Source organism: Leptinotarsa decemlineata, unplaced genomic scaffold (assembly GCF_025532065.1).
Source record: "Leptinotarsa decemlineata unplaced genomic scaffold, Ldec_3_MD MMD2_tig00000882_RagTag_RagTag, whole genome shotgun sequence".
In the NCBI taxonomy this organism is placed as follows: domain Eukaryota; kingdom Metazoa; phylum Arthropoda; class Insecta; order Coleoptera; family Chrysomelidae; genus Leptinotarsa; species Leptinotarsa decemlineata.
The window spans coordinates 17,159,590-17,182,910 of NW_027412556.1; the positions used below are offsets into that span (position 1 = coordinate 17,159,590).

The following is a 23,321-nucleotide window of genomic DNA, read 5'->3' on the forward strand; positions in this document are numbered from 1 at the left end:
TCCTATTTCACGAAGTCATTGATGTATACTTTGGAAGGTTTTTCTATTAGGCACATTACGATTAGGAAATCGTTCACTGTACAACCGCCTAGCTTCCAATCAGCAAGTCCGTAAATGAAATGCATGTCAGCCATCTCTGCGTTACTATAACCGTGCATAATAGAGGAATTCACTAACAAGACTTTAAATATTAAACTCAGAAAATGCACGTATAATAGACAAAGTCAATTAGTTTCAACTTATTCAACACATATAAATGATCACTTACGAGATAAACTATTCAAATTGAATGTCTGCAGCCGGAATGTTGTTGATAGGTATATACCAACGAAATTGTTAGATTTTTTATTACTTGGTAGGTCCAGTGTAGTACGCTATACTTTTATTTCGGCTACGTTAATAATTTAAATTGTTAACGTAGTTATTCTTATTGTCGAAATTCTTTTTCGCGCCGTATCTTCCAAATAACTGAACCACCATATCCTCAAATATTTGGAAGCTCTCAACATCTTGATGAGCGATCATCAATATGTCTTTCGCAAACAAAGATCAACAGGCGATCTTTGCTCATATTTGAAATAACTCAATCGAGAAACATGGAGAGTGAAGAGCTGTTGCGCTTGATATTTCTAAGGCATTTGACCGTGTGTGGCATGAGGGTTTGTTTGCTGGCCAAACTTCGATGTTATGGCTTGTCGGATCATTTCTGTGGCCTTCGACATATATATCTCGAATACTCACCATCAACGCTGGTGTTCCCCAGGGATCTATTTTGTCCCCAACCCTCTTTCTAGTGTATATCAACGACTTATTGAAAAAAAAACAAGAATCAGTTATATTGCTTTGCTACGACAGCACACTTGTTTCTTCATTACATTTGGATTCCAGAAAATCTGCGGCGGATACACATCTTCACCGGCAGCAGAAGGTTGCATATCTTAATGAGGATCTAGAAGTAATTTCGAATTGGGGTGGATGTAACCAGGTTCAATCTAATGCCACAAAAACCCAGGCAACAGCTTTCTCCAAAAAGATAAGTGTCTCCAAACCAGATATAATGTCAGGTCAGACAATTCCACCTTCTGCTTCGATAAGTTTGTTAGGGGTTAAAATGGAAACCAAAATGTCTTGACACAATCATGTCGCTGGAATTGCGAATGCCGCTTCTCAAAAGTTTGGAACACCAGAAAACTGTACACACCTCACCAACTTTTGATGCTTTATAACATAAAGCTCAGATCAGATCTTCTTTGGAATATTGTTCTCATGTATGGAGCTCCGACCCTAAGCATACCCTAAAACTGTTGGATCCCATCTAGAAAAGAGCTATCCGCCTGATTGGAGACGCGAACATCATTTGCAACCTTGATCGTCTGGAACATCGAAGAAAGATTGAAGATTTGTCTCTCTTCTATAGATACCTTCCCTTTCACGGAAAGTGTTCAAGTGACTTAGCACATTTCATTCCACCAAGAGCGATATACATCAGAAATACGTGGCAGACTATGGCTGCTCATCGTTTAGAGGTTCAACTCAGTACACCTCAAACTGCACTGTTTAAAAACTCTTTCATTTGGAGAACTGCGTTTATGTGGAATAAAATTTCTGAGAACGTTTTTTCAAATGGATTTCATCTCCAGCGATTTAAATCGAATGTGAATCGCTACTTTCGCACAGGCACCGCTCTTAGAGCGCCTTAAGGATGTTTCTGTAGTCCTTGTGTTTTGTCCTCAAGAGAGGTAGAGTGCAGAGAAAATTTTTGTATTGTACTTTTTTCTTTATTAAACAGAAAAAGTTCGGTGGGTAGGATAATGCATAATTTACTTTATGTGCGTATTTTATACAATTTCAATATGTACTCAATCATTTGAAGAAACATTTGAAAAATAATTTCTCTTATTTGTGAATGGCCACATTTTATTTTGAAAACAATCCAAATCGTTTTCACATAGCTGATCCTGATGAACTAAAATTAGTTTAGGTCAAAAAAGTAGATTGAAAATAATACAACTGATTTCAATAATATAACTGATTTTGAATTGAATGGGTTATATTTTTAAGAGTGATTAATTGTTGGGAAAGAAAGTTTTTGGCTTTCTACTACTCCATTTTAATACAAAAAACAAGGATGAGGGAATCTTCCAAGGAAAGGAAAGAAGTAATCAATTTTAAAATTTAAAGTAACTCTATATATGGATGTGTAGACCATGCAAAGAAGTAACTTTCAGACACAATCTGAAAAAAAATCATCCTGAAATAGCTACTTTCATATAAACATTGAATTACAGGAAAGAAAAAAAATCTTTCGAAACAAATACTTCTATGTGAACACTGAATTATACAGAAGATAACTGATTTCATTTTTCAGGATATCGATGAAGCTCTCCTGCGAGAAGTTTGCACGAAATTGGAGCGAAAAGTTTATTTCAAAGATGATTATATAGTGAAACATGGTGACGTAGGTTCGACAATGTACTTTCTCTACAGAGGTGATGTAAGCGTTTTGACAAAGGATTCATTCTTATCTGAAATACCTCACGTGATATTGCATCCCAAAGATCTTTTTGGAGTGTCCCAAGGCTTGAATTGTGAAAATGTTCATACGTTTTTCTACAGAGCTGCATCGAATGAGGTTGAGATACTTACTCTGAAATTCGAGGATTGGTCATATTTACTACCATTATTTCCAAAGGAACATCGCCGAATTTTAACCAGAGTAGAAAGAGAATATCTCAATAAATTGTGACACTTCAATTTCATTATGTATCTTATATCTACTATTTTTCATTATGTTTAATAAGAATTTTGTTTTAAAAAGAGTTCAGTTTTTTGTTGGAATGATTGTACTCGAGAACAAAGATATGGGAAGGAAGATAGCAATCCGCATTAATTTTTTGAACAAGTTACATAAAAATATTCAGGCGTGCGATACAAAAAATAATTTATCTAAGAGTTCATATTTTGGAGGTGGTATCAAACATTCAACAAATATTCACAGAAGAGAATCTAAAGAAATGAACTTTAAACATTTAAGCCAGTCTCGAATATACCTACACAGTAGATTGAATGGACTCTCGCCTATCAACGAGTTCATTTCTTTAGATTTGATTACTGCCAGTCTTCAAACATATTCTCGGACATAGCCCACTGACTAATAAGCAAGTTGTCTTCCTTATTCAGAGGAATTGGGCAAATTACGGATATGCAGTTGGTTCGTACCTCATCCACTAGATGGAGTGACATTTTGTTGTTCGCCTCAACTTAGGAAGAGGAGTGAAATACTCTGAAAGAATTTCGATTTTCAATTATGGAATATCATTGACTTTAGTTCGATGATGGCCACTATCTTACACTGATGAGTGGCTAATAAGCCCGAAACCGATCTGCAAGTGTGCCCGTTCCAAAATTGATGGTCGACTCTTTCAATTGTAGTGCCAATTGCATATGCAGGAAATTTTCTGTGAAGATTCCTGCACTGATGCCTGTCGGATATAATCCAACGCCGTTCGTGGTATTAGCTAGGGAAGTAGTTGTTGTCTGATAGGCGTCAGTCCATTCAACCTACTCTGTAGGTATATTCGAGACTGGCTTGAACGTTTAAAGTTCATTTCTTTAGATTTGATTACTGCCAGTCTTCAAACATAGCCCACTGACTAATAAGAAAGTTGTCTTCCTTATTCAGAGGAATTGGGCAAATTACGGATATGCAGTTGGTTAGTACCTCGTCCACTAGATGGAGTGACGTTTTCTTGTTCGCTCCAACTTAGCAAGAGGAATGAAATACTCTGAAAGAATTCCGATTTTCAATTATGAAATATCATTGACTTTAGGTCGATGATGGCCACTATCTTGCACTGATGAGTGGCTAATGAGCCCGAAACCGGTCTGCAAGTGTGCCTGTTCCAAAATTGAAGTTCGTCACTGACTGATAAGACAGTAGAGAATACTTGAAAGACATTTTATTAATAATCAATTATTATTAAGACGCATAAATAATTCATTAGAATGATAATTTACAAAACTTCATATTTTTTGTCATACCTACTTATATTATATCAATAAGGCCACAAGGTCAACTAAACATAACCAATCAGCCCACCATAGCATAGATTTATGAAGCACAGGATCAGAGGAGACAAGAAACTAAAGGACCATCAATATATCCAGAAGAATATAACAACATCCTGCCAAAGACATCTACAAACGATCGATGCTGCAATGCATCAAAAAACGTTTTTCAAATTGAAGAAGATAATAAATTCTAATTTCCATTGTGTTCTATTGCATCCTTGATCGAAATTTTTGGGCTTCACACATATTGCCATGAATTTAACTCCCTTTGGTACGTTTACATACAAAACGTTATATATTATTGCAGTTAAAAGCACAACATTCTTCGCAGCGGATATCTCGTTTGAGGCACTTTTCGATCGAGCACTTTGTCTTGAATATATAAATCAATTGATTCAAAACAATCTTCTTTTCTTCGAAAAATTCAATATCTTTCTTTAGTATTTCTTGAACACGTTTACAAAACTGTCCGTCTGTTTCTTCAGATATCATTTTATCATTGATCACTGATTATTTCAACTATTTAACGACATTAACATTCTTTCAATAAAAAAATGTTACCCACCTCTCCAATGCCGCATTTTTTCTTTGACCCCACCCTCTCACCCATTTTCCACCTATAATTTGACAAATGACGTATATTCAAACACAAAAACAAAAAAACACATGTAAAACAACGTATTTTGAAATGTCATTGCTGAATACGCTGATCCCCTGCACATTGCCCTATTTTCGAACGTTAACTCCATAACACATTTGAATATAAATACGTTTCTCATTGGGAAACCTGTACACATTGAGGAGTCGCACGTTGCAACGTTAGAGCCTTGTTGATCTGTCGTGTTTTTTCTTAAATGATGTATTTTGTCACACCCTATATATCTCGATGGCAGCCATGTTTTTTCTTTTATGCTGCAGCTATATTTTTTTTTTTACGTTAGCAGCCATATTTTTTTCTTTAACGATGTACACACTGTATACCCCGTTAGCACTCATGTTTTTTTTTTAACGCTGCATTGAATGCCCTGCCGCCATGTTTTTTCTTTAATCGATTTTTCATTCAATAATATACCATTATTTTTACAATTCAACCACGTTGTTATCTTTCAACTGAATCTCTCCGGTACTCATTCTATCTTTCAATGAATCGATTACGTCGCACACGTCTCTTTTCCATTCACTAACGTAACGACGTCTCCCAGGGAATACGTCACAGTCCCCGTATAGCTCAGCTACTCATGTAAAAAACTCTTCATTAATCCTGGAAATAGAAACCAAGGGAATAAGCACTTAAATCACCGAATGACGACTGAAATGTGGTGAACTTATGGTAAGATAAATCGAAGCATGTTAGGCGTGATTCAGTATTCGAAAAGTTCACTTCTTTTGAGAAGGCATTTAAAGTTGTTTTCTGAATGAAAATGGTTCAGTATTCTGTTTTAGTGTGTTTCAATACTAGTGTAAACAAAAATGAAGCTTTTTCAATGTGACATGTCATAGTATGTTTGTGTTCGAAGCCATAGAAAGTTACAGGGTGTCCAATTAGTAGTAATCAACATATCACATTAAAACCTATTTATACCATTTACTTTAGATATAACTGTTCATAACCATTTATAAAAGTAAAACAAATGCAGTTCTGGTGATGAATTGAACGTTAAGTTGATCACATTGTTTAATACATCAACGGAGACAGTCCTAAGTAACATTGATCTTGCCTTATTGATTCACCATTCTCAAATTATTAGTTTAGCAACTAAATTGCAGAATACTCCTACAAAGACTAAGAATAATGAAGACTAAGAATTTAAATTCAGCAAAATTACCGAACTCTCCATAGCTGAATTTAAGAAACTCCTAACTGGTAACATTGAATTCAAAAGAAACTTTACTACTACCACCATTATCAATGAAACAAACTTCTAACGGCAAATCTTGATTCAACTTATTTTTTTAAACTAAAATTGCGAGCAAACTGTCGCCTCCAAAAATCTCGCCTACCGGCAGAGGCGCAAATATACCAGTACCGAAAACCGAACTAGGTTTGGCGAATTTTGAAACAGCTCAGTGTCAACAAGGTCCTGATGTACTTAAATTGTACTTAAAAAGTGCGTTAATGAAACCGCACCAGTGTGCGAGGGGTTTTTCCTCCTTGTTGGAAGATTGCTCGCGTTCAGACTATTCCTAAAAATGGCGAGAAACATCTTCCAAATAACTATATATAGACCAGTCGCTTTGCTATCAGTGATAGCAAAAATCATGGAGAAAGCCGTAAACCACCATAACCTTAAATATTTGAAAGGCTTCAACATCTTCGGAGGTCGGTAGCCAAGCGGTTCGGCGTGGGTGATTTGTTCACTCACTCGAATTGACTGCCGTGTTGGTCGGTGGTTCAAGCCCTAATCTGAACGATCGATCTTCACTTGCTATCGTCCAACCCGTGTTAGGAATCACACGTTAAAAGGTAAGACCTCGTTAATCCTTAGCTCGCACAAGTTTTGTACTTCTGAGGGTTGTCGTTCGTAGGGGTGCGACAGCTGGTTAACGGAAAAACAGATTTTAAACAGATTTTTTTAAACTTTCGGAAACAAAGATCAACAGACGACCTTTTAGCATATGTCACCCATATTTGGAATAACGCAATCGAGAAACAGCTGTTGCGCTTGATATTTCTAAGGCATTTGACCGTGTGTGGCATAAGGGTTTGCTGGCCAAACTTCGATACTATGGCTTGCCGGATCATTTCTCTATATGGCTCCCCATCTTCCTGAAAGAACGTTCCCTGCAAGTGACCGTCGACTGATATCTCTCGAATACTTTTACCATCAACGCTGGTGTTCTCCAGGGATCTATTTAGTTTCCAATCCTCTTTTTATTGTATATCAACGACTTATTGGAAAAAAACAAGGATCCAATATATTGCTTTGCTACGACAGCACACTTGTTTCTTCATTCCTTTTGGATTCCAGGACATCTGCGGTGGATACACATCTTTTGCATATCTTAATGAGGATCTAGAAGTAATTTCGAACTGGGGTGGATGTAATCAGATTCAATCCAATGCCATAAAAGCCCAGGCAACGGTTTTCTCCAAGAAGATTAATGTCTCCAAACCGGATATAATAATGTCAGGTCAGACAATTCCATCTTCTGCTTCGGTAAGTTTGTTGGGGTTTAAAATGGACACCAACATGTCTTGGCACAATCATGTCACTGGAATTGCAAAAGCCGCTTCTCAAAAGCTTGGAACACTGTTTCGAACCAGAAAACTGTGAACACCTCAACAACTTTCATTGCTTTATAAAGCTCGGATCAGACCTTCTTTGGAGTATTGTTCACATGTATGGATCTCCTGCCCTCAGCTCACCCTGAAGCTGCTGGATTCCATCCAGAAAAGAGCCATCCGTCTGACTGACATCACTTGCATCCTTGATAGTCTGGAACATCGAAGAAAGGTTGGATATTTGTCTCTCTTGTATAGAAACTTTCACGGTAAATGTTCAAGAGACTTGGCACATTTAATTCCATATTGGGGAACTGCTATTATGTGGAATAAACTTCCTGAGAACTTTTTTCCAAATAGGTTAAGAGTACATGATTTAATGAACAAAAACATTGTGGTAGGTTTATTCTTCGATTTGAGTGAAGCCTTCGACACCTTAAATATTAACTTCGTATCAGATAAGCTATTTAATATTGGTATCCGAGAGTAAATTAGATTAAAGTGTATTCCCTTATAAATAGATATTTCCAGGTGAAGCATAATGATATGTTCGATAAATTCCTTGTAACAACTGGACACCTCAAGGCAGGTTTCTCCGTCCACTAATTTTTCTATTATATGTGAATGATCTACCTTATAATATAAATAATGGTGTGATATACCAGTGCGCAGACGACACTTCCATTATTCTTTCCAGTAAAACAGCGGAAGAAGCGCATAGTCTTGTTGACTCAACCCCACACGAATTTGATGACTGGTGCTACAGGAATAGGCTTATAATTATCCTTTAAAAAACCGTCTGTATGGAATGTACATGATATCAATTTTATTTTCCGGAATGAATCGTTGACATCAACAAGCTCAACCAAATCATTAGGAACAATAATTGACTCATATTTCGCTTGGGAAGAACATATAGAAATTACGCCTAGGAAATTGAATCAATCGTATTATCTCGTTGAATCCCTTATGAATAAATTAGATACTAAAGCACTTATATCAGTTCATTTTGCCATTATTTACAATACCATTGCTGTTTGGGATCTAGCAGCTGAAGTGAACAGAATCTTCATGAAACAGAAATCATTATTGAGGCTGATTTTCAATTTAGATTACAAAACGTCATGTAAAGAAATTTTTCCTCAAAATTCTTAAAACATTGATATACCCTGTTACCATTAAAGGGCGCACCATATGGGAAACTTTTTTTTCGAAAAGTTTCAATGAAGTCTAACTTCGGCACTTATTTGTGCTTTAAATTTAACTTAAAATGATGCGGCCAACTGCGACCCACTGAAAAGTGCATTTCTAGATCAAATTTAATAAAAAGTTACTTGAAAAAGTTGTGTCTACGGCAATTTCATATCCATATGCCAAATTTTATGCAACTAGGATAAAGTTAACGTTTTGCTTATTTTTGACAGATATCCCCTTTATTTTAGAAAACAAGTTTGGTTGATTATCATCAATTCATGTATAAATAACAAACTCATCATGGAGTTTAACTTTTCTGATAAATTTTTACTTATACGGACATTTTTAGAGAGAAATAAAAAATTTGCTATAAAAATTTTAACACGACTGGTGCAAAGTTTCAATCACTTGGCTATTTTCTTAAAGAAACCTTTGATTTCGAAAATGCAGAGGCAAATAAAAAAAATGCAAATAATTTCGATAAAACTGTTATTATTATTATGAATTTTAAACAACAATAATATAGAAAATACAAATGGGTACAAAAAATTACTTATTGATCTAAATGATGTTGTCAAACACTTATAGCCTACTTTTCAGTATGTCGTCCTCCACGTTCAATACAAATGATGGTCCTTCTTCTGACATCTGTAACTGCATTTTTAATAAATCGGGGATTTATATTTGCACAGCACTCGCGAATGGTATTTTCCAGATGTTGTATGTCAGGAAATGGTCTACTTCGGTACACTTTTTGTTTCAGGTAATCCCACAAGAAAAAGTCTAAAGGCGTCAAATCGGGTGATTTGCGTGGCCAATAATGTTCCCAGTTACGTCCAATAACTTTGCTTCTGAACATTTGTTGGAGGGATTGTTTTACAGCAACCGTGTGATGTATTGGTGCGCCATCAAGCTGATACCATAGGTCGTATTTAATATTTAAAGGCATATTATCTAAAACTTCACTAACCTCATTATTTAAAAGGTTGAGGTAACCGACGGATGATAAATTTTCCCTAAAGAAAAATGGTCCAATTATTTGGTCGTTAAGTATCCCACACCATACATTAGTTTTAAAGGAATACTGATCACCACATTCAACTGTGAAATTGGGATTTTCCTGCGCCTACCATTGACAATTTTGAGAACTTACCGTTCCTCATCTGTCCATAAAATTTTATACGGAAACTTTACATTTTCTTCTCTCTCTCCTTGAAACCAGAATGAAAACCCCAAACGGACATCAAAATCTCGTTCTTTTAATGTGTTAATAAATTTTGGCTTGTAAGGCCAAAATTTATTCTTTAATAAAATTTAATAAAAACACTTTCTCTCTTGTAATCGGTATTTTTTATAATATCGGTTATGCTCGTTTGCCCGTGTTCAATAACATTTAAACAAATATTAAGTTGGGCCTCCTCATCATATTTACTTGGAGTGTGCTTTTTCTTAAATTGATTTGCTACGGATCCTGTTTCTCTGAATTTCGACATTATCCTTGGCACAGTAGTATATTGAACATTTTTTCCTGGATGCCGTTCATTAAAAATGTTAGCTACGTGCCGGTATGGTGTATTCTCACCACATATTAAAACTATTTCTATTCTTTCCTGAAGAGACAACATTATTGCTACAATAACTGTTAAAAATTTGACAAGTAAATCAACAACTTGACACTACCATAGCATGCATTTTGTTTAAGCATCCTTACCGCCCTAGTTAGTGTTTATAAATAATCTGTAAATACTGAATATTGAAATTTCAATGTAATTCCAACTCTAGTAATTTCATTAATACTAATTGCAGTTTTTGAATTGTGTCTGCTTTTTCAAAATTGAAGGTACTGACGTTTGTTTAAGAAAATAGCCAAGTGATTGAAACTTTGCACCAGTCATGTTGAAATTTTCATAGCACATTTTTAATTTCTCTTTAAAATATCCGTATAAGTAAAAATTTATCAGAAAAGTTAAACTCCATGATAAGTTTGTTATGTATACATGAATTGATGACAATTAACCGAACTTATTTTTTAAAATAAAGGGGATCTGTTAACGTTAACGTTAACTTTATCCTAGTTGCATAACATTTGGCATATGGATATAAACTTGCCGTACTTTTTCAAGTAACTTTTTGTTAAATTCGGTCTAGAAATGCACTTTTTCATTTTTTTTCAAAAAATTAAGTTGAATTTGACAAACACTATACGTCAGTGGGTCGCAGTTGGCCGCATCATTTTAAGTTAAATTTAAAGCACAAATAATTGCCGAAGTTAAACTTCATTGAAACTTTTCGACAAAAAAGTTTCCCATATGGTGCGCACTTTATTGGTGACACTGTATATCCATGAAAAAAAAGGCAGCTAGAGTTGAGATTGGAAGTCCGTAATTATCATACTAGAAATAACCATATGCTCATCACCCAAAAACACCATCACGCTTTGTATAAAAGGTATCCTATGTTTGTTGGTTTCCGTCTCTTCAATATACTACTAAGCGATATGATTCATACTTGAAGTTGGTAATGTTAGATCCTTTTCATTGTGACGTAGTTATACATCATAATATAGTGTTTATCTGTTCCGTTTATTTTACTCATATTTTAATACATATATGATTGTTTGCAATATGTGTCACGTTTTTCAAATTGACTTTTCTTATAATCTCATATATCTGTTATATGGGGTGTTTGTTAAACATGCGGCAAAATTCTATTCCTTGGACTATTCTAAGGATATTTTTTTGATAGGGCGCTTTGTTTCGAAAATACGGAGCGAAAAAGAATTTCGAAAATAACAATTTGTAACCAAAAATTACATGTAATATTTCTCAATCTACAAAAACTGTTGAAAATGACTACCCCCGATGGGATGCAATCTAATCTTCTCCTCATCGACTCCCGAACTCTTTCAAAAACACCAGGATTATTGCTGATTGCGTTACACCCAGCAAATATCCGATTTCTCAAATCGTCCACATCTTCAACTGGAGTAGTATAAACTAATGACTTTAGGTGGCCCCATAAGAAATAATCCAGGGGGTTTAAGCAGGCCATTAGTGAGGCCCGCCTCGACCAATCCAGCGATATCCGTATGTCACTGTTAAAAACTCTCGTCCATTGGGATGATTGAACTTTGGTTTCAATGTTATAACCATATTCCCATGTTTCGTCTTCAGCAAATCTGGATCATCGTTGACGTCATGAAACAATTTCTGAGCGATGCTCATGCGACGGTTGTTTTGTTCAAAATTCAGCAATTTTGAAACGAACTTCGCTGTCACACGCTTCATGTCCAAAATTTCTGAAAAGTTGCAGGGCATGAGCCAACCGATATGCTGACATTCTCAGCAACTTCTCTAATAGTGATAAGACGGTTCTACATGACAATTTTCTACACTTTCCCAACAGTTTCATCGGTTGTTGATGCGCTGGAGTGTCAAGGACGAGCGTCGCCAGTCATATCTTCTCGACCTTTTATCAAAAGATTGTAAACATTTTTCTGATTCAGAGTTCTTTTACTGTATGCCATTGTCATCATTTCAAGTGTTTTCTATAGCAGAAAATCGCCGAACACGCAATACACTTGTAACTTGTATGCCTCTCACCAACAATTTAAACATGCTGAACAGCTGAAACTGTGAACATATGTTCGAGACGAGTGTACCAACATAAAAAAATCGCTGATCGATTGTACGTAGCCCGCGAAATTGGAACATTGACCGTGTGTTTCAAACAGTTCACTACAGGGGTGAAACTTATATCTTCTGGAGTATTTCTTGACGGTGGTTTCTGAGATAGCATTCTCACGAACTGCAGGGGGTTATTCGCACCCAAGATATAATTTCTTCCAGCTCCTCTAGCTCTAACTCGTAGATATGATAATGCGGACTGACCGTGACATCACTTTTACATATATTCCACCTGCGGATCACACAACATCTTGGCCATTGCGTCACAGCACCTTGTGACAAATCAAATCGCAACATTTTCAGAATGGAAATATGCAATTTGTTGAAGACGTAGGGGAGACCGGGGCAAGATTAAGTTCGGGGCAGCACGGGAAGTAAGCTTGTGTGCGTGAATAGTAATCGTGTTCAGAGCGGCGACAGCGCCATTTGCACGAACTTCACTCTCCGCTAGTGTGTCCAAGCAGAGCGAACAGGTTAGAACTCGTTTTTGCGTTGCAGAGAGAAAAAATGATATTGCGAGTGTTTTTACGCGATATTTGATCCGAAAACTGATGTACAGACATGTAAGTACCTGTGTTAATGTATTATTTCAATCCTGAGCTTTTTATAGTAGTCCAAAAAATTAAATTCAAACTAGATTTTTTCGCCAGTAAAGTTTGAAGTTAGAATTGCATCATCTTTTTCACCTACGTGTGGATCGGGGCAAGATCAAGATAACATTTTCTATGTACTGATAATCAAGTGAATGAAAAAGGTAAAAAGCAAATAAAGAAATCTGGAAAAAAGACTGCAAAGAAGATTAAAAAGACAACTGGCAAGGAAAACCTGCAGAAAAAGCGTCAAACCAAAAGGTGCAAAAAAGAAACTGAATCGGAAGATAGTTCATCCCAAGAAGAGGATGATGAATGTGCTTGCATCTATTGTGGGTACTTATACTTAGATTCAACCGAAGGTTGGGTCATCTGCGGCGTGTGCCACGGGCGCATAATTCATGTGCCGGAGTAGATAAGGAAGATGAAGAGGCACACATTTGTGAACGCTGTCTACCCGATTTAAAAGCGTAATCGTTTTGCCCCACAGCGTTTCCCATCTTACCCCAGTTATGGGGCAAAACGGGAAATTTGCCGAGTTTATTTTTTCATTATTTGCCAGAAAAAGTTCTGTGATTTTGCATGCTACAACGTTTAATTATAAGAGAGAAATGTATAATGGGTACCTCTTTTGTTAAAGAATGTTATTAAAGAGTTTAATTTTCCTTGTGTAACGAGTTTTGTCTTAGCTATCTCATCTTGCCCCAGTCTCCACTAAATAAGAATTGCTTCTGTCAATAATGAATAGTGACAGTTGTCAAGCTTACCCAATACATTCTGTTATTAGAGTAAAATAGTGTGAATTAATATCGACATAGTCGATCACAAAAAAATCCCGAATAAGTTTAAAAACAGAAATGTGCTTTTTTGTCATATACATTTCCGTGATGAATTCTTTCTCTTGCATTTTACAAACTTTGTGTTACCGGTGATAACTAAATTTGAAGTTGTTTCAATCATCTTTTGGTTGCAAAGTTACAAATTATCACTTCCTAGTCTCAAATTCATACACCCCTAACTCCGCAACCGGCTATTCAAATTCAAAACGGTAGAGGTCGTTGTATAAAACAAAGGGTCACAAGACTCGGCTTTCTACTTGAAAAAAGTTGAAAGCGTCCTCTCGGCGGTGAGTGATGTCACTATTTTTTTCATCAAAAAGTACTAAAATCAATTCATATTCTTACAAATTTGGTCCGATTTCGATATTTTTTCCCGTGCAACAGTTGAGGGTCTTATTCCGAAATTTCGAAGTCCGCCAATGAGGAAACTACTTTTTCTTTCGTGTTATTCAATGTTTATGTAGAAGCAGTTTTAAAAAAATCTGTTTTTCCGTTAACCAGCTGTCACACCCCTACGATCTTGTGCGAGCTAAGGATTAACGAGGTCTTACCTTTTAACGTGTGGAGAAATAGAAAGCCAAATATTTTCATTTGGCTAAAATGTACCAATTTGAAATTAGGATATAAGTGAGCATTTGAAGAAAATGCCAAGTTTTTGTTTTTTTTTCGCGATGGCAGCGGGTGCGGAAACAACAAACCTTTAACCCGGGGCCGCACTGCAGGATGCTAGATGGTCGCTTGGAGGGTGGATGGTAAAGGTGGATGGTGGAGGGGCAATGCATCCTGGACGCAGTGAAATGAAGCCAGTATCCAACTGACAGCGGAAAAGTAACAATCATGCCTCTCTCTGAAGTTGCGAAAAAAATTTTACTAAGTTCATATTCAAGAATTATAGTGGCAAATTGTGTTATAAAAAACCGTAGGTGCAGAGTTACAATTTGGGGCGTCAACAGGACGGAGAATTCGTGAGAGTCTACAAAAAAATTACGACAACACCCTGACAAATTTTATTTATATTCAAGGATGTCATTTGAAGCATTCGACCTACTTTTGAAGTTGACTGAGTGCAAATTGCAAAGAACTTCAACGAACTTCAGAGGAGCTATATCAGCAGTGTCGTCAAAATTTTTGAATTTTTCCTTAATGGGTCTGCTGGGTCCCAAATTGCCCTTCTTTTGTATACATACCTTATTAGGCTTTCATCCATAGCTAGGCTACCTAGCTGGAATACCAAACACGGCTGATTAGGTTGGATAGACGCCTGGCGTACCTTCGGATGGTTTCTGGAGGTTAGATGGTAGTGGGGGGGGGCTACCGTCGTTCTGTTACTTATGTTTATAAATAGCAAGATGTTCGCCAGGCAGCTATCTACCATCCACCATCCTACCAACCTTCCTGCAGTGCAGCCCTAGCCTTAGTGAGTGAACACCTGTTGTTTGATCCCTATTTATTGGACTATAATCCAGTAACCATTACAAACAAATATAAGAGATCAGCATAATCCTAATCGTCTACAATTTTCTTTTCGATAGAAAAATATATCAATTTAAGTAGTTCTGGTAGTTTTTTTCAATTATTCCAGCCGTATTATGTTACGAAAGATAATGAAACTAGTTATTTTTGTATGACTTCAGCCAATCTCCTTCTGTGCCTGTCACTAACTCATTTGAAGAAGATTTATGATAATTAGAAATTATTACTCAATAAATTTCACTATCAGCTTCGTAGATATATTCAAGTTGTATCTATGTTACTAGGTCAATAATCGGGAGAGGATATACAAAATATCTTTAATTTTTACGAGTATACGAGTGGAATAATAAAGCAGGATGAATGCCCTGTGTTGTAAACTATGAAACCTTCGGTACATAGTTTTATTCAAAAAAACAGTTACTGATGTTATTTATAATTTATATTTATTGTAGAAAAATGTAGTTACTTTTGAATCCATAACACCTTCAATTGAAAAACTGTTCTCAAACAGAATCGCCTGTTTTTGAAAAACGAGAGCAACGGGAACTGTACCAACAGCAGTTTGAATATACCCCCTTTACATCTTGTAATGACGGGTGCCAATGAAAAAGTCACAGAGAAGCAAGGAATTGGGCATAATTAAAATGTCGGTATGTGAGAAGTAACGAACATCAAACATATTCACGGATCACATGACACCGAAGTACACATAGGTACTAAGTAAAAACACTTAGTATGCAGACGGATAGAAAACTGAATATGGAACAGAAACTAAAGTGTAATAAATTAAGTTTAAAAAACTAAAAAACCGCTTTTGAAGAACATTGAACTGAAAAGTTAATTTTTTTTAAATTAGTTTAAAACAATTATTGTGGAAAAAGCGACGGGCGCCTGATATACAAAAAATGTGGCACAAAGCGCCCACGCTTTTTTCACAATAATACTAGTATTTTTCATTCGTTATTGTTTAACGATTATTTTTGAAAAAATTATTTTTAACTTTTTAGTTCTATGTTCTTTAAAAACGTGTTTTATAGTTTTTTTAACCATATTTATTTTCATTGTTCAACTTCGTATGCTATAAAAGCGTGTTTTTTAGTCTTTTTAAACTATATTTATTTTATCTAAACTTTGGGATCAATCAGCCGTATTTGTTTAGAAAAATGGCCATTGATATTTTTCGATTCCGGAAAGAGAGCCTGAAAATCAGCTACCAAGCCCAAGGCAGCAGGCGCGCAAAGGAAGGTTACAAATAAGGCAGCAGGCGCGCGTGTTACCAAAAAAATACTTTTTTCAAATGAATAAATTCATGTAAAGTGAGTTAGAATTATATCAAGGAGGTTACGTACAGCGCCATCTGCCCCCGAATAGATCAAGCAATAATGTCGATATATCAAGGAGGTTACGTACAGCGCCATCTGCCCTCGAATAGATCAAGCAATAATGTCGATAATTCTGTCAAATACAGATCCCGATGTGATATGAAAAGGAAAGTTACAAAAAAACCAACATACATACATGTGAAGCCAATATATAAAGCGTGTAATAAAAAAATGTACTCTGTTGGCAGTAATTCACACTAGAGCTACCCCTAATTTTAATGAAGCCTCATCAAAATGAACAGATCAATATTTTTACAGACAACCATACTGCTCTTGGGACATTTTGAAATCGAGAAATGCCGTGAAGAAGTAAAGAAACTGATAGACAGGAATTGATTCACTCTGTACTGGATGCCTGGACACTCAGAATGACGGGCTACAAAAAAGCATATAGTGTGCTAGACACAGATCATCAATAATATATATGAGCCCTGAACCAGCTGAGGGAGCACCAAAATCGACGGCACAGGAAAATATCAGGAAAAATAAGAAACATGAAAAGTTCTGAACACATACAAGGAAAATCTTCAAGAAGGAATCTTGTTAGAAAAAAATTGAAAAGCTGACAAAACTGAGATGACTCACTCGCTGGACATCTGAACAAAATAGGGTTGTATAGTGATGACCTCTACTGCAGCCAATGCAATAAAGGTATATACCGCTCTGGATCACAAGAGGTAAGCAATTTATAGACAACCCAGGAAAAATATGATAAATATCTAACGAGGAGTTGCATAAACTGATATAGCTATCGAGAATGTTGGATTGTGTATCATAAGAGCCCAATGAGTCCATAAGGCTTCAGTTTTTTACTGGAGAGTTGAAAGAAATTGACAAGTCAGGCGGCTCGTAAACAAGAGAAAAAATGGATATAACTGGAGTTTTTTCCCAACATCAAACCGTTATTTTAACATATCGACATGTGTTTTGATCACCAAGTGATCATCTTCATCTTCAAAAGGAAGATTAATCTTCCTCTTGAAGATAAATATGATCACTTGGTGATCGAAACACGTGAAGAGGTGTTAAAATAACGGTTTGATGTTGATCTTCAAGAGGAAGGTTGATCTTTCTCTTGAAAATGAAGATGATCACTTGGTGATCGAAACACGTGAAGAGGTGTTAAAATAACGGTTTGATGTTGATCTTCAAGAGGAAGGTTAATCTTTCTCTTGAAAATGGAGATGATCACTTGGTGATCGAAACATGTGAAAAGGTGTTAAAATAACGGTTTGATGTTGATCTTCAAGAGGAAGGTTGATCTTTCTCTTGAAAATGAAGATGATCACCTGGTGATCAAAACACGTGTCGAGGTGTTAAAATAACGGTTTAATGTGGGGAAAAAAACTCCAGTTAAATTCATTACTACAACAAAGGTTCCAAACAGTGCATCACAAGAAGATGAAAAATCACAATTATTTTGTTTTGCTTTTGATAGTAGACTTCTCAAAACATGAACTTGGCATCGTTATTTACATAAAAAAAGGATTGTAGGGATATTCTTTTTGAATGAAACTTCAGATGGGAAATGGTATTCAGAGTTATCAAACGAACAAATATTTATTGTGTTGGAGCGAAATGAAGAACTACAGAAAGGTGCACCTAGGTGAGATCAACTAGTCAGTATATTCCATGAAATTACTGATTTGAAAATTTATCTATAGGGTTATTCCAAAGAAAAAGATGATCAAATATCGGAACTAGGTAAAGGAATAAAAAGATGTAAATATTTTTTGCCCAGAGGAATTGAAAACAAGAGAATATTCAGTCCAGCAATGTACTCCTGTGTTATATTCCTGTATTATTTATATTCTATTGGCATTATAAAATTTTATTATTACGTAATTACTTTTGTAGTATATTTAGAATTGTAACAAAATATGATGTTTTTCCAGTGAAATCTTCGAAATCGACCTCAGTACCGGTCTGATCGGTAAACAGACACGTATCTTTAGTAAGAAGACATTTAAAAAAAAAAGAGGCCGAAAATTAGCCTGGCACTGAAACACTCCGTTCCCATTAGTGTGGACTTTCAGAATCCCATTAAATTCTTGGTAACAAACGAGTTAAATTAAAATTGATAATGATAATCCCGTGTGTCTGATGGACGGCATTTACGTAGTCTCTTTTTTGTTCAGGTGTGTAACCAGTTGAATTCATATCAAATAAAACACTGGGCAGCAAGGAATTACCAGTAAATGAGTAAGCACAAACGTTTATGGTTTGTTGACTCTCCGTATATATTTCGAAGAACGAATACACGATTTACGATATTAGTTTTCAGTTTGCGATAACTTGTGATAAGCTGAGTTCATTAACGAAATGATCTAAAAATAATTAAATTTACTTTTGAATAAACCATTTAGTATTGTGACGTACCGATTAAATAGAAATGTATTTCTGGTAGAAAAAAGTTTTGTGAATAACAATGTCAAAAATTGTGTTTTTATTGGGTCTGGTTGTGACTTGTTCAACTGGCGGTGAGTAGAGCTTGCATGTTATTTTTTGTTATGATTCTCATAACCGTAGGTTTATGACTCCTACATTCGGAATGTTAAATCTTACAATATTATACTTATATCTGTCTCTATTATTTCTATAATGTTCGTTGATGTTATGCGATTGTCGGTCAAGTTCATACTCAGTGAGAATTCGCAAAAAAATCAAATACACACAACTTCAATATTCTCCCACAAAAAAGGTAACAAAACAAGACCACGTGTAATGTGAATATTCTGAAAAGAATTGAATGGCGGATTGATGGCCAATAAACTGTGAGTTTTATCTAACAATAATAGAAATTTCACTTTCATAGAACACTTGTCAAGCTCACTGTTGGATATTCAATGTTTCGGAATTATAATATGAAGCACTCAGTTTATTCATGAAATTATAACTTTTTGTCACGAATGAGTTAACTCTACTCATGTCATCGATAACAAATTACGACTTCAAGTCACGAATGAGTTGAATCTACTCATTACATACTGTAATCGATGGTATGAGTAGATTGAACACTTTTGTGACATAAAGTCGTAAATTTATGAATAAATTGACTTCTTCATCTTATAATGTTATTCAGATTGATGCTGAAGAGGCAATAAGATAAGTATCTTATTCCGAAACATCGGATGTCCACCAGTGAGGATGACAGTGTCCCAAGTGTGTGAAATTTTGCCTCTTTCGTTCACTATTTGGAATACGTTTGGAATAAATACAAACTGAATGGAGAAAAGTGTATTTTGTGTAATTCAGTAGACATATGAAAGTAATTGTTTGGAAAGTATTTTTCTTTAGTGTACTTCAATATTTATATGAGAGTTGGTGTATCGAGAGGGTTTTTTACTCCAGTTTATGTCTGAAAGTTATTTATTCGCATGATCTAGGGGAGAGTGGGGCAAATGCGAATACCTAAGGAAGAACTGAAATTAAACAAAGCCAGTTGAGGTTATGAATGCTATTTATTACTTGAAGTTAACTATAACTAATCAATCTTATGTTCTCATAATCAATGTGGATAAATGTTCCATGTAAAATAAAATATTAATACAAAAACAAAAAATTGGAGTCCGGGATTACCCCACAACACGTGGGGTAATTGCAGATGGTCTGTGGGGTTATTACGACTCTAGTCTAATCAGAATAGAAATCACAAACAAAGCCTCGTGATGTACTTTCACCACTTGTAAAGTTTTTGTGGGCCCATAAATTACATTTGTAGCATTCTATCCAATTTTCATTAGGAGGATCTTCATACTTTTCATCACAAAATAGGCAATAATACTCGTTTTACTTCCCTTCTTCTTCATTGGCCTTTTTCTTCTTTCACGATATGTCCTTTTCTTGAGCCTTTGTATAAATGCTATCATAGGAAAATAATTTAAGATTCTTCACTCCTTTTTTACCTTTAGTGGTACTTACAAACTTTCAACCCTTTTTTCTTCTTTTTTTTAATGTCTTTTATAGGGGTTCTACTGATTATTATAGCTGAGTGTTTTTTTTCTGAAAGTTCGTTTACTTTTCTGTAGTGGTAGTTTAAGAATATCAAGGATGTCTTCAAGTGGGATTGATTTGTCCAACGTAGCTGCTGGTGTAACTGGTCTCTGCTGTATATAATCTAATGTCGATATTTTCGGCGTATTTGGTGTCATTACACTTTGCACATTTGATGACGACTATATCTGCACATCCGGTGTTGACGCTTCTTCGACATTTGACGTTGATGCAATCTGCTTTTTCTAAGTTGCTGATGCGATTGAAAGCTTTCGTGAAAAGTTCTACAACTTCATACTGTGTAATTATTCGGCCTACGATTGCAGTCATGTACCAGTCACGTTCCCTAGTATATGAAGATTTGAGAGGTCCAAAATATGTTAAGTCTAGTGGTTGCATACGATGAGATGTGTGCGGTAGAATATATAATAGATAACAATATTATTCCGTTCTGGCGACAAAGCAGATAACAGAATAAGTAAGATTGAATTTGCAACTGTTGGCTTAGTAAAAGATATGAAGTGGTGTAACGAATCTACAAATAAGTTCTCGTTGATCCAACCTGAATCACTTACGGCTGCTATCATAACAGGATTGCCAACACGTAACACGTAACGTATTCATACGCTTCCTCTCAAAAATAAAAAATGGAGAAATATACTTTCCTTAAGCACTAACAGCGCAGACAACTGTCGTTGTAGTACCTCTTTCACCACTTGTTGCCATACCGACTTGTTTCTGGCCTTTTGGACATTGGATATACCTGTCTCGTCCACATTGTATATTCGATTGGCATCAAAGTGGTGTTTGATTTGTAAAATTTACAAATTATTGAAGAACATTTTCACTTCTGTTTCATTAAAAGCCGTAATTCTATTGATAAAAGTGGACTCACGTTCACGTAGTGAAAAATTAGGGTGCCGTTTCTCAAATTCATAGAACAAGTCTTTTTCTGCCATTTCACATGTTTTGTCAAAATTGTGCTTTAAATTATTCACGTTGGCAAATTTGAATGTTTTTTTTCGTACCATTTCTATAGTTAAAACATAAAATAATTTACCGCATTTCATGGTATAGTCCTCTAACTCTCTTTCATATTCTTCAGAAAATATAGCTTTTCTGCCAGTTTTTAGCTCCTTTATAACTTTTTTCTTGAGATATTCATGTATAGTACTTTTCGGAACAGAATAAATAGCAGCAGCTTTTCCAAGTGAAAGTGTTTAACTTTTAACATCCTGAATAACTTTTTCTAAGTCTCCTAATTTGTATTTGGTCTCAGTCTTTCTTTGGTAATTTCGTGGCATCTGAAATATAGTCAGTTAAATATAAGTATATTTTAAAATACATCATTAACAATTTTATATAGATACAGAGCAGAAAACAAGGATATATAATAAAAAAGGAAATAAAATAAACTATATGAACTATAAGGTGGTGTAGTAATGAATATTACTGTAGTTTTTTCCCAACACCGAATCGTTATTTTAACACCTCGACACGTGTTTCGATCACCAAGTGATCATCTTCAAGAGGAAGATCAAACTGTTTGGTGTGTGTAAATGATCAAACAAAAATGTTTAACAGTAAAATATTAATTTTCAAAAGAGTCTTTTGCCAGACTCAGACGTATTCTGTTTAAAAGGCATTTATTAAACCATTTAAGAGACTTAAGGTGATACCAAATTATAATGTATTTTATTGTTTTATTTTATTATTATTCAATATTACCAAATATCAGTAGATATTTTTGTATTATTGTGTTCATATGTATATTAATGTTTAACGTTATTATCTTTGTTGTATATTAGAATGTATCCCTATTTGGAGGAATAATAATTAAATAATTATAATAAATGAATCTTTGTATAGAATTGATTTTTTGAAATTGTTTACTTTCTTCCTTTCTTTGAAAGATTCCCACATTTCTTCAATGAAGATCAAGAAATATAAATATACTGAATGCTATCATTGAAACTGTCAACATAGGTTGGGTAATATGAACAAAAACTCTACGGTAATTGAATTCATGCACAAGTTCTCAAATCCCAAATTCTAAATAGCAAGAAATCATGTTTAATTTGAAAGCTAATTCTTTGCATGATCTACACATCTATGTATACAGTTACTTCTTTTAAATTGATTACTTCCATCTTTTCTTTGGAAGATTCCCACATTTTTCTATATCAAGATGGAATAGTAGAAAGCCAAAAACTTTCTTTCCTAAGAAATCATGTCAAGCGGCGGCAAAGAAACAACATTTTTCAGTTGCAATGCAAATACTTGGAATTCCCTGCGTGATTGATTCTCTCGGACCACATGATACTTCTCTTTCTTATACGTCAGTCATATCATATCATATCAGCTGTAGTTTATCTGTGGAGGAAACCACAGATATACCTACCTTCATAATACTGTGGTGATACATTGTGAATTCGAAAACTTCTGAACAAAACACTAAACTACAATTCGAAGATAATCCACAAGAGATAATCTCCATGGATCTACACAATGGTAGAGTACAACGATATTTATTATTATAGGTAATACATCCAACAAGCTAAGGCCCATGAAAAGGAGTATAAATTAATAGAGCAGGTAACTATTTCTAGATAAATGGGAGGATAAGTGAAAATTTTGATATTCAGTTAGGAACTAATCTATATAAACTATTTCTAAATTGAATCAGGGTAGAAATAAATAAATCTATAGAGTATTCATTGACACTTCTGCACATAGAGGTTACTGGACTGTAGAGATGGTACTGACAATTGGGTACATTAATGCGGATCTGGGCGGATATCAAGGGACATTAAAATTAATTTGGGACAATAGACATGGTTAGTCCATGGAACTATTGATCAGTTTATAGA

General features: G+C 35.2%; 2 protein-coding genes across 3 annotated transcripts in view; both read left to right on the plus strand.

The window, feature by feature from the left end:
- The window catches only part of LOC111510875 (voltage-gated inwardly rectifying potassium channel KCNH7), a 58,678-nt gene extending 55,859 nt beyond the window's left edge, over positions 1-2,819 (plus strand). For both annotated transcript variants that reach the window (XM_074175156.1, XM_074175157.1), the window contains one exon: positions 2,369-2,819. In XM_074175156.1, the coding sequence (XP_074031257.1) occupies positions 2,369-2,746 (378 nt within the window). In that variant the 3' untranslated portion in view covers positions 2,747-2,819. The remainder of the gene's footprint in view (positions 1-2,368) is intronic.
- A 15,909-nt stretch (positions 2,820-18,728) lies between these two features.
- Positions 18,729-23,321, plus strand: part of LOC111513432 (glutamyl aminopeptidase) — a 40,289-nt gene continuing 35,696 nt past the window's right edge. Inside the window, exon 1 of the mRNA XM_074175158.1 lies at positions 18,729-18,938. Within this exon, the coding sequence (XP_074031259.1) occupies positions 18,887-18,938 (52 nt within the window). The 5' untranslated portion in view covers positions 18,729-18,886. The remainder of the gene's footprint in view (positions 18,939-23,321) is intronic.